This window comes from Oncorhynchus gorbuscha, linkage group LG09 (genome assembly GCF_021184085.1).
Source record: "Oncorhynchus gorbuscha isolate QuinsamMale2020 ecotype Even-year linkage group LG09, OgorEven_v1.0, whole genome shotgun sequence".
In the NCBI taxonomy this organism is placed as follows: Eukaryota; Metazoa; Chordata; class Actinopteri; order Salmoniformes; family Salmonidae; genus Oncorhynchus; species Oncorhynchus gorbuscha.
This window is the reverse complement of record NC_060181.1, coordinates 61180914-61193262: the sequence shown is the minus strand read 5'-3', so window position 1 is coordinate 61193262 and position 12349 is coordinate 61180914. Positions and strand designations below refer to the sequence as shown.

General features: G+C 43.5%; 1 protein-coding gene across 2 annotated transcripts in view; it reads left to right on the top strand.

Annotated features, from left to right (window-relative positions):
• LOC124043888 (dual 3',5'-cyclic-AMP and -GMP phosphodiesterase 11A) overlaps window positions 1-12349 on the top strand; it is a 59240-nt gene that overhangs the window by 35535 nt on the left and 11356 nt on the right. For both annotated transcript variants that reach the window (XM_046362988.1, XM_046362989.1), the window contains 8 exons: window positions 1603-1749; window positions 2643-2750; window positions 3246-3355; window positions 6133-6223; window positions 7840-7940; window positions 8243-8320; window positions 8416-8479; window positions 8620-8694. In XM_046362988.1, coding sequence (XP_046218944.1) covers window positions 1603-1749; window positions 2643-2750; window positions 3246-3355; window positions 6133-6223; window positions 7840-7940; window positions 8243-8320; window positions 8416-8479; window positions 8620-8694 — 774 coding nt within the window. The remainder of the gene's footprint in view (window positions 1-1602; window positions 1750-2642; window positions 2751-3245; window positions 3356-6132; window positions 6224-7839; window positions 7941-8242; window positions 8321-8415; window positions 8480-8619; window positions 8695-12349) is intronic.

Below are 12349 nucleotides of genomic sequence, written 5' to 3'. Positions count from 1 at the left end.
GACTGGTAGAATAGTTAGCATCACTATAGCTATAGCATTCACTGGTTGAAGTTGAAGTAACTTTTGAGTGTAATGGAGTTGACTGGTGACTTTAACATGAATATATATCATTCACAACAATGGTACTGGAGCTATAATACAGTTATAATTTAAAAAGAAACTCTGTGTGTTGTTATTACTTGAATTATTTTGCTATAATTGGGCAACTCAACAGGCTGGTTGAGATGTTTGTGATGCATTATCTATTAAAGCTTAAGTAAAGCAAACAAACAATCTTAATTTATGGCTTATACTGATGCTAAATACACATATTTTGCAGAATAATAATAATATTATATATACCGAACAAAAGACTGTGAATTGTGGGGAAAACCCCACTTGTAGTTCATCGCCTAGAGTAATATGTTTTTTTTTTCAATTAAGAAATAACTTTCGGAATGAAGCTTTGGCACGCATTACCTTCCAATGTAAAATGAGAAATCATTAATGGTGCTACATGATAGGAATAGATTGATGGCTTCTCCTCACGGACCTCATTTTCCAATTGCTTCGCTGGACTGCAGTGTGGTGCAAGGCAGCGTGCTGTATATACAGGCCGGGGCAGTACTCCTTCAAGTCCCACATGAAAACAACTAACTGTGGTATTTGGAATGAATTAGTCAATCAATAGCCAATCACTTTCATTGCATTATTTAGACAGTAATAGAGCGTGCCTCTGGAACCAATCCGAGAGAAGAAAAAAAAAACATTCTCAGAACTGTGTGATGTGTTAAATGTCTTTCTTGCTCTTTGATATGGGGCTTGTCCCGGTGGCCATTAGCACTGAGCATCAGCCGTGCAATGTGACATCTGTCAGATCTCCAGCCCCCTCACCACATGCAGGCACAGCACAGTGCTCAGCAGCACCCACCCTGTCTTTCCCTCGTTTCATAACTGGCCTACATACAGAACCTCAGTAAACACACTCTACCCCAGATTCCAGAGAATTGTCAATGTCACCGGCGGGAAAGAAAAAACTTGGCTAGAATTCATAACCTAAAGGCGCTGAATTAGCCCGACGCACCTGCTGACCCGAAAGACAAACGGTTCCTAGAAACGGTGGGCTTTCCTGGCTGCTCTGCTGTGTTCTCTTGGTGGAAGTGAGCCTGGATGGTACTTCTGCTGTGTCCTCTACCCGCAGCCCCAGGGATTGGGGAAGGAGAACAGCAACACCTTCATATTCTGAGATGTTACCTTATCCCCCTTAGAAAGAAAGACCAATGGCACATGTAATCCAATAAGACAACAACTTCAATTCTCAGTCTTTCTGAACCATTATGCTTTGGTTTTCATTCATGTGGATTGAAGTCCTGGGATAATGAAATAGGTTTAGTGGTGTTTCTGTGTTAGTAGTATAGGTTAAATATAGAATACTACCACAATTTGTTAATGAGCTCGCAGGAAGTTAACAACAATGAATTCCACTGGTGATACTTTCTCATTAATTGTCAACCCTTTCTAAACACGAGCTCTCAGAGTCCTCATTAGCAACTCTCCATATGTTGAATTTTCAGTGTCTCAAAATCGCATGACCCCCCCTCCTCTCTTCTTTCCATAACCCAGGCTGCTAACATCCCCCTTGTTTGCGAGCTTGGCATCGATAAGCTTTCCTTTGATGATTTCTCTCTGGATGTGGACGCCATGATAACCGCAGCCCTCAGGATGTTTATGGAGCTGGGCATGGTGCAGAAGTTCAAGATCGACTACGAGGTGAGAGCGGCTCTGACCCAATGCTCTTGACAGAGCCCGCTATTCTATCAAATATGCAGTGTGGTATTTACACAGTAGCTTTTTCCACATGGTAAAATACAATTACTAAATGGTTTTCAACAGGGAAGACCTACTACTACTACTGCTACTGCTGCCACACACTGGTAACTGCCAAAATAAAGGAAACAAATGCACCTTGGCATAGATTCTACAAGTGTCTGGAACTCTATTGGAGGAATGCGACACCATTCTTCCACGACAAATTCCATAATTTGGTGTTTTGTTGATGGTGGTGGAAAACGCTGTCTCAGGCAACTCCCCATAATCTGTTCAATTGGGTTGAGATCTGGTGACTGAGATGGCCCATGGCATATGGTTTACATAGTTTTCATGCTCATCAAACCATTTAGTGACCATTAGTACCCCGTGGAGGGGGGCATTGTCATCCTATGGGTGCATAGCCATGGTAGCCAAAATAATTGTGTGCCCAGCATTTTTATACATGACCCTAAGCATGATGGGAAATGTGGAAGCACCTGCTTTCAATACACTTTGTATCCCTCCTTTACTCAAGTGTTTCCATTATTTTGGCAGTTACCTGTAGCTTCACGATAGGAAGTTTGTGTTTGTTAACAACAGCAGTGGAAACACTGCTATGGCAGGTTAGATTGAGGCCGCGATTCAATACGATTGCGGATTTGTACAATGCGCCATTAAAGACATTTCCGATTGAGCCTACATATGCAGCGTAAATAATGTCTTTAAAAGGTACATTGCCGACAAAGGGCGATCGGATTGAATCCCGGCCTGAATGTGAGAGCTGACGCACCAGCCTACTGTCTGCTGACGGACCCTGTTCTGTCCATCCCTCTTGTGCCCCTGACTCTCTACAGACTCTGTGCAGATGGCTGCTGACGGTCAGGAAGAACTACCGCATGGTGCTGTACCACAACTGGAGGCACGCCTTCAACGTCTGCCAGTGCATGTTCGCCATACTAACGGTGAATATGGAGAATGCACAGGGAGTCTAGCATTAGCCTATCATTAGCCTGAACAGAGACCGTACAAATACACCACACGTGCCCCAACACATGTGGACACTGACTAATGCGCACCAACTGCTTCATCTTCTGTCCATTGTTCTCCATCTTCCTCGCGCTCCTTCTCAATCTTTTTGATGTAACCAAGCACAGCCTTATGCATGTCCCATCTGAATTGATTGTGCCAAGAGGGAGATTAAATAGTTGTGTGTAAGCCGTTTAGAGCCCAGGAGTGCTGTGTTTTAATAAGTAACCCAGACCTACAGTACACTACTACTAACTGTTGACCCCATAGCGACCTAACTCCAATTTACATATGTTGTTTACTTCATCGCCATGCTCATCCTACCTACAGTGTGTGTGTGTGTTTTAGTTTATGTTTGTATGTGTGTGGGTTTATGTTTACTTGTGTGTGTGGCCCCTGGGTGACATCCTGTCCCTGCTGTGTCCCTATAGACGGCAGGCTTCCAAGAGACCCTGACGGAGATTGAGATCCTGGCTCTTATAGTGGGCTGTGTCTGTCACGACCTGGACCACAGAGGAACCAACAACGCCTTCCAGGCCAAGTGGGTGACCCTGTCCGTAGACACACGCACGCTTGCAGGCACACATGCACAAGCACTCTAGTGATGCGTGGGTCAGTTGTTTATTCACCCACACCCCGCCCGTAATTGCTAATAATCTATCCGCAACCGGCAAGCTATATATGATAAAGTGAAAATCTGAGGCCGCACCCAACCCTAACCCGCAAAAATAGAAAATGCTCTGTGCAGTCAGAGATGCCAGAAATATTTTGTTACGGGGGCTGTAGGCTTGACTTTTTTCAGATTATTTACATCGCCCTATATTTCTGCTTATAATTTCTGACATTTGGTAGTCAACTTGTCTATAATTAGATACATCTCTTCTGTCATTACCTGTTGCCCTAGAAGAAGACTACATGTCCAAATGACATCAGTTTGACCTGTTTTAAGGGAATTACAAGCTGTGAAAACAGCCCAACATGTTTCTGAGACGATTTCAGTTCGGCTTGGATGCATATTTTATGTGGTGGAAATACTATCAGCTTTTATGACGCTGATAAAGATAGCACATTTACAGATGGTCCCTAACCACGTATTCGTTATCTCAAGATGCTGAAATAAATAAATCACAAATCATTTCTCCACTCCTGTTCCCTAGTAAAAATGTATATTTGGTGTATAATTTTAATGTAAAAACTGCTTAATTCACCAGGAGTTTATATTATGTTAGGCTATGTGAGAGGTTATAGACCATTGGCAGTCAGTGCTGCTGCACACTCTTGCCTGCATCTAGCTGATCTAGGGTGTAATCATTAGTCCAACAGTTGCAAACAAGAGTTTATATTGGACAAATTCAGGTATGTTTATCCCCGTTTCGTTCCGTTTGCTTCCGTTTAGGAAAAGTTTTTCAACAGAATTGGCGGAATGAATACATCCCTGATCACAAGCAAATGTTGTATTCCTTCTCTCATCTATGTGCTCTCCTCCTCTCACCTTTTCCCCTCGCTTGTGGACTTCAGTGCACAACGCAGCTGTCTGTGACCAGGCAAAAAATACTTTACACACAGCCTACATCGTTGTCACCATATTAGCTAAAGTAGCGTCATAGTCAACATAGCTAGTAGAACTAACACGTTAGTAAACCTTTTTCAATCATGCAGTACAGTATACAGCCAGTATGCAGTTACACCAGTGGGCTCCAGTGGCAATAAATTACCTTGACGGAAGAGTTCCAGTGTTGGATAGTCATAGTCAGCTAGCTAACATAGCATCTGTCTGTTTGAGACGTGTATTTGAGTAAGCTAAACTAGCTAGCAGCATTTGATAGCTTAGTTAGTGAAAGTGAATTAAAAAAAATAAATCTCTCTCCACATGTTATGCACTGCAGTGCTAGCTAGCTGTAGCTTATGCTTTCAGTACTAGATTCATTCTCTGATCCTTTGATTGGGTGGACAACATCTCAGTTCATGCTGCAAGAGCTCTGATAGGTTGGAGGATGTCCCCTGGAAGTTGTCATAATTACAGTGTAAGCCTATGGAAGGGGGTGAGAACCATGAGCCTCATAGGTTTTGTATTGAAGTCAATGTACCCAGGGGAGGACAGAAGCTAGCTGTCCTCCAGCACTATCATGGTGCTACCCTACAGAGTGCTGTTGAGGCTACTGTAGATCTTCATTACAGAACAGTGTGTTTTAATCAATTATTTGGTGGCGTGAATATATTTTGTATAGTTGTTATCTAACTTTTTAAGCGTTTGACTATTAAAATGTTTATGAAATTCACTGAGGAGGATGGTCCTCCCTTTCCTCCTCTGTGGATCCTCCACTGTTATAGACAGTACAGTTCCCTTGACGTGCCATATTTGAAGTCCCAGTTTTGTGACTGTCAAATTTGAACGGGGCCTCACAATCATCACACATAAGATCTTTCTCAAACATTAGGCTACTGTTCTGGCCCTCCCTTGTCTTTATCTTCAACTCTCCATTTCACAACTTTTCTCAAACTGAATTCACCTCCAACCTTTTTGCCTCAGTGGATCGGTGTTAACTTTTCTACCCAAGTTTCCAAAAGCATTTGGTAATTGTTGTGTATTTGGCTCGCGTACAGTTAGACCTTAAAGCTTAGGCTTACGCACTAACGGCAGATAAAAATAACGAAAGAAAAAAACTCAATGTAGTCTATCAGTATTAGTTGCACAATAATTATACATTCATGGATCGTTTATGCATTGTTTTCTCTCTATGAGTCAACCCACCCATCACTAACACACACTCTGTGCTCTGCTAGCCCACCTGCAACAATCTGTTGTAATCCAGCCCAGCTCAACTAGAGTGGAGAAACAAACTGCATAAGATGTACATAGGAGTCTGTTTGAGGGAGAGAGAGCGAGAGAGAGAGAGAGAGAGAGAGAGAGAGAGAGAGAGAGAGAGAGAGAGAGAGAGAGAGGGGATAGAGAGTTTAAACGCGGCTGGGGTGGAGAGCACAATTAGAGCCGCAGGAAAAACAACTGTTGAATCTAGTGGATCTGCCCAAACACCGCAGTCACCATCGGGAGCCCATGTGTCATTTTGACCCATTGGCCCAGAATGATTCCAGATGGTGAACACTGAAGGTTTTCCCTCCACAGAATCTGATATTAGCTTCACTTGCTGCAATATTGAGCTGTGAGAACATGTTGACAGTGGACTGTGGAGTGATTTAGTGAAGAGACTTAGAGAGGTCTCAATGGAGGATCCTCTCTCTTCCAGTGTTTCTGTTGTGCTTTGCCTGTTTAACTCTCTCTCTCGCTATGTATCCCCTTTCTCTCTTTGACTTTCTCAGGACAGGTTCAGCCTTGTCTCTGCTGTATGGAACCTCAGCTACTCTCGAGCATCACCACTTCAACCACGCCGTAATGATCCTGCAGAGTGAGGTGAGCTCCATCACTGTGTCGCTACTGACAGACTACAAACATCATTTTGTGCCGTATTACAAAAAGCCACGTTCTCAGCGTGAGAAGCGATCAGAATAGACAAATATCCCCCCCCCCAAAAAAAAAATCTATGTCATTACAAAAACAATGATTGGTTTAGAGAGACGTTTTAAGCAAGCGACTGATTTTAGTGTGGTCAGACAGACTGGTGGTAATTAGCTGTGTTTTCATGGTGTCTGCTGAAACAAGAGCTAGCCAGCAGGGCTCCAATAGACTCGTTATCACGACGCTGACGACACAGTAAGCTGACAAATGTTTGCTGTGACTAGCATAATGGTTTCTGTTGATACAGTGTCTGAATTACTGCCATGGTCATTAGCATATCATTGAGCAGTGCGTCTAATTGAAGGGGAAAAGAACGAGCGCACGGATTCAGTCCACCAACCAGAGCAGGAACCATTCATTAAAACGGAACGTCTCGACGAACGAACGCCACTCTCTCCGTTATCAGTCTTTCCCTCCCTCTCTCTCTCTCTGTGTCTCTCTCTCTCTCTGTGTCTCTCTCTCTCTCTCTCTCTCTCTCTCTCTCTCTCTCTCTCTCTCTCTCTCTCTCTCTCTCTCCCTCTCATTAAGATAGAGTGAAGAAAAAACAAGCTCTACATCTCTGACGTTACGGTATTCAATATTTCATGGGAACCAATGAACTGAGGATCGAGGCTGGTCTTGCAGTGCTGGAGAAAACCTGTCTCAGCTCGAGCGTGAACAGAGAGAATCAGGGGTCACCCGGTTCAAGAAGCCCCTCTCTCCTTCCCCATATCTCACCATCTCTCTCTTCTTGGGCATTCCCCTGGTGATGGGCACTCTAAGTGGGACTGGGATATATATATATATATATATATATATGATGGAGAGAGATCTGTTGGAATGATATGAAAAGGAGAGAGAGTGAGAAGTGGCACTTACTTCTTAAGAGCTTTCCCTCTGATCCCTGATGGTTCGGTCTCCAGCCTCTGGCAGATTTGCCTTTGACTCCAGGCGCGCACGTGCACACACACACACACACACACACACACACACACACACACACACACACACACACACACACACACACACACACACACACACACACACACACACACACACACACACACACACACACACACACACACACACACACACAATGAGTGTCACGCTCACACTATCCCCTTTATCAGCACTACACATAAAGATGTGACACTTGAGGAATCCCTCTCAAGTCACAGACTGAATGTGCTGACAGCCACAAAGTCATGCTGGAGCTGCAAGTCAGATCATGACACCTTTATTTTGCTCATGTACAGATTGGACTAGATTTCGCCACAAAACACTGTTTCGCTTATTTATTCACCTGTACCGGGTTAAGGAAATCTATTAAAAATATTGTGTTCCCGTTGAGGAAGTAAACAAAGCCTGGTACCAGATCTGTTTGTGCTCTTGCCGTCGTATATGCTGTCATTGTTGAGCCAAGAGTGACAGGGAGTGACAGGGAGCATAATAGCACAAACAGACCGGCTCTCAGGCTGAATTAGACAGTGATTGATGAAATGTTTTCTGCGCCTCTTCTTCTGTGTGTGCAGGGACACAACATCTTCTCCAATCTGTCGTCTAGAGAATACGGTGACCTCATGCAGCTTTTGAAACAGTCCATCCTGGCCACAGACCTCACTCTATACTTTGAGTATGTACCTTATTGTATCCGGCTGATGGGTTTTGATATAGACATATTTGACGATATTGTCTCATAAAGCGTAGAGCAGTCAGTTATTTGTTTTGTCAATATTATAGCGGGTTTCATCTTCTTTCTTTCTTTTTTTACATACCAACGTGACGTACAGGTAAGAATGCATTGTTTATATTCTCATGCTCCCAGCTCTTGGTTAGATAACAAATATTCTAGTCTGTACTGCCTCCTTGTGGATTGTATATCACTCACACGAGAATGAACAAAATGGCCTAGAATTCATCTTTCCTCTCTTTTAGGAACAGGAACACGTTTTTTGAGCTGGTCAACAAAGGCGAATACAATTGGAACGTGAAAGGCCACAGAGACATGTGTAGGTAAGTAAATCATTGTGATGCAGAAAACGTGTTTCTTTTGAGGGCATTGTGTGTGTTTCAACTGAGATTACGAATGTCTGACTGAACTTTCACAGGTCCATGTTGATGACAGCATGTGACTTGGGGGCCGTCACCAAACCCTGGGAAATATCACGCAAGGTAAAAAGGGCAGGCTATTTCATTCACGCACACCGGAAAAGTGTACATTAGGATATTGTGAATACTCTCAGGCCTGGCCTGTATTGTAGAAGTCCTTGTATTCTCTCATGCTAACAGTTGTTCTGATGTTGTCCTGTTAGGTGGCAGAACTGGTCACCAGCGAGTTTTTTGAGCAGGGGGACAGAGAGAGATCTGAACTGAAGCTCACCCCATCTGTGAGTTCATCATCATATGAGCAAATCTCACTGTTGTTTTTTGGGCTATATAAAGCCTATGACATAGGCAGTGGTGAAAGTAAGGCTGTATGGTTCGGTACGGCGTCCCGGCAAAATGAATAGTGTGGGTACACTGTACAGGTAAAACATTTTTTATTTCACCTTTATTTAACCAGGTAGGCCAGTTGAGAACAAGTTCTCATTTTCAACTGTGACCTGGCCAAGATAAAGCAGAGCAGTGCGGCAAAAACAACAACACCGACTTACACGTGGATAAACAAATGTACAGTCAATAACACAATATAAAAATCTGTATACAGTGTGTGCAAATGAGGTAAGGCAATAAATAGGCCAATAGTGGCAAAGTAATGACAATTTAGAAATTTACACTGGAGTGACAGATGTGCAAGTAGAAATACTGGTGTGCAAAAGAGCAGGAAAACAAAAACAAATAAGGAGATGAGGTAGGTAGTTGGTTGGATGGGCTATTTACAGATGGGCTATTTACATATGGACTGTGTACAGCTGCAGTGTAAGCTGCTCTGACAGCTGACGCTTAAAGTTAGTGAGGGAGATATAAGTCTCCAACTTCAGTGATTTTTTCAATTCGTTCCAGTCATTGGCAGCAAAGAACTGGAAGGAAAGGTGGCCAAAGTAGGTGTTGGCTTTGGGGATGACCAGGGAAATATACCTACCTGCTGGAGCGTGTGCTACGGGTGGATGTTGCCATGGTGACCAGTGAGCTGTGATAAGGCGGAGCTTTACCTAGCAAAGACTTATAGATGACCTGGAGCCAGTGGGTTTGACAACGGATATGTAGCGAGGACCAGCCAACAAGAGCATACAGGTTGCAGTGATGGGTAGTATATGGGGCTTGGATGGATGGATGGCACTGTGATAGACTGCATCCAATTTGCTGAGTAGAGTGTTGGAGGCTATTTTGTAAATGACATCGCCAAAGTCAAGGATTGGTAGGATAGTCAGTTTTACGAGGGTATGTTTGGCAACATGAGTGAAGGAGGCTTTGTTGCGAAATAGGAAGCTGATTCTAGATTTAATTTAGGATTGGAGATGCTTAATATGAGTCTGGAAGGAGAGTTTACAGTCTAGCCAGACACCTAAATATTTATAGTTGTGCACATATTCTAAGTCAGAACCGTCCGGAGTAGTGATGCTAGTTGGGCGGGCGGGTGCGGGCAGCGCATTTAGTTTTACTGGCTCGCTCTAAGAGGTCCTCCACTCTGCTGTCGGGAGTGAATCTTCGGTTGGTGTTGAAGCTTGTTTGGTTTGTTAACACAGTGTCCAAAGAAGGGCCAGATGCATACAGAATGGTGTCGTCTGCGTAGAGGTGGATCAAAGAATCACCCGCAGCAAGATCAACATTATTGATATATACAGAGAAAAGAGTCGGCCCGAGAATTGAACCCTGTGGCACCCTCATAGAGACTGCCAGAGGTCCGGACAACAGGCCCTCTGATTTGACACACTGAACTCTATCTCAGAAGTAGTTAGTGAACCAGGCGAGGCAGTCATTAGAGAAACCAAGGTTGTTGAGTCTTCCTATAAGAATGCTGTGATTGACAGAGTCGAAATCCTTGGCCAGGTTGATGAAGACGGCTGCACAGTACTGTCTTTTATTGATGGTTGTTATAATATCGTTTAGAACCTTGAGCGTGGCTGAGGTCCACCCGTGACCAGCTCTGAAACCAGATTGCATAGCGGAGAAGGTATGGTGGGATTCGGAATGGTCAGTGATCTGTTTGTTCACTTGGCTTTCAAAGACTTTAGAAAGGCAGGGCATGATGGATATAATCTGTAACAGTTTGGGTCTAGAGTGTCTCCCCCTTTGAACAGGGGGATGACCGCGGCCGCTTTCCAATCTTTAGGAATCTCAGACGATGTGAAAGAGAGGTTGAACAGGCTAGTAATAGGGGTTGCAACAATGGCGGCGGATAATTTTAGAAAGAGAGGGTCCAGATTGTCTAGCCCAGCTGATTTGTAGGGATCCAGATTTTGCAGCTCTTTCAGAACACCAGCTGTCTGGATTTGGGTGAAGGAGAAGCGGAGGGGGGGCTTGGGCTATCACAATACATTTTTAAAAATATCAAGAAAACTGTAGGCTTTTACACCATTATTTATCATTACTGCATGTCAGAGGCATGGAAAATGAAAACATGGCCTTGAAAACCGGTGGTATAGCCTTACGCTCCGAAACGCGATGTGGTTCGACAAGAAGCTTGTGCACACATAGTAGGTTCTGCACCGGGCAAGAAATTCAATCTACTCTCACCCCCGGCCATAGGATTTATAGTCCAGACATGGTTCACTTGTTACATAGAGCTTGCATCACACTGTGTGAGAGAGGAGAGTTGTCAACTCCTACATAGTGTCCCTCTACAGTAGGGTTCCCTAACTGAAACCCAAGTTTTCAGAGCAAAATTGTTTAATTGTTGGACTGTCAAAAAAAACCACCAGCAAATCAGCTCCAAGTGATTTGAATACTGTTCCAAAGTATTCCCACGCATAACAGAGAGAGAGATATACTTTATGTGATCGTATATACAAATGTAAGCAAGGTTTGAAATGATTATGTTTTAATCAAATATTATATCTGTTTGGGCTTCTTATGCTCTAAAATTGATTTGGAATTATATTCTGTCCCTCTGACCATCCGCTCAAGAAAAATAATCTCGTTGATGATCCCTGTTCTACAGTACCTTAAGCAGTATTTGGACTAGGTTTTTAATTAGGCGGCTCTGTATGTCCTAGAATAATGCTCCTGCACAAACCTGTTACCAAACACGTACAACATCAATTAAACCTCTGCCCCTGTCTATAGTTTACAGAAAGAAGTGACAACGACACCTTCCTCTAATCCCATTGGCTGCCGTGTCCTTCTAACCTGTATACAACAGGGGCCATAAAATGTATCATAACTCTTCCATGAATGATTTTTTTAAAATCCTGCAAGATAATCCTAGATAAATATAGATTCAGTGTCTTACTTTGGTCAGCCTTGACATGAGGCATCCCATCGTTCTACACTGAGTGTACAAAACATTAGGAACACCTTCCCAATATTGAGCTGCATCCCTTTTTGCCCTCAGAACAGCCTCAATGTTGACTCCAATGCTTCCCACAGTTGTGTCAAGTTTGATGGATGTCCTTTGGGTGGTGGACCATTCTTGATACACACAGGAAACTGTTGACAGTGAAAAACACAGCAGCGTTGCAGTTCTTGACACACTCAAACCGGTGTGCCTGGCACCTACTCTTCCATGAATATTTTTTTCCAAATCCTGTTCAAGATAATCTAGATAAATATAGATTCAGTGTCTTACTTTGGTCAGCCTTGACATGAGGCATCCCATCGTGTTTTTTTCTGAGTGTACACCCATTAGGAACACCTTCCCAATAGACGCTGCTGCATCCCTTTTTGCCCTCAGAACAGCCTCAATGTTGACTCCAATGTTTACCAGCAGCGTTGCAGTTCTTGACACACTCAAACCGGTGTGCCTGGCACCTACTACCATACCCTGTTCAAAGGCACTTAAATATTTTGTCTGGCCCATTCACCCTCTGAATGGCACACATACACAATCCATGTCTCAATTGTCTCAAGGCTTAAAAACCCTTAATCTACACTGATTGAAGT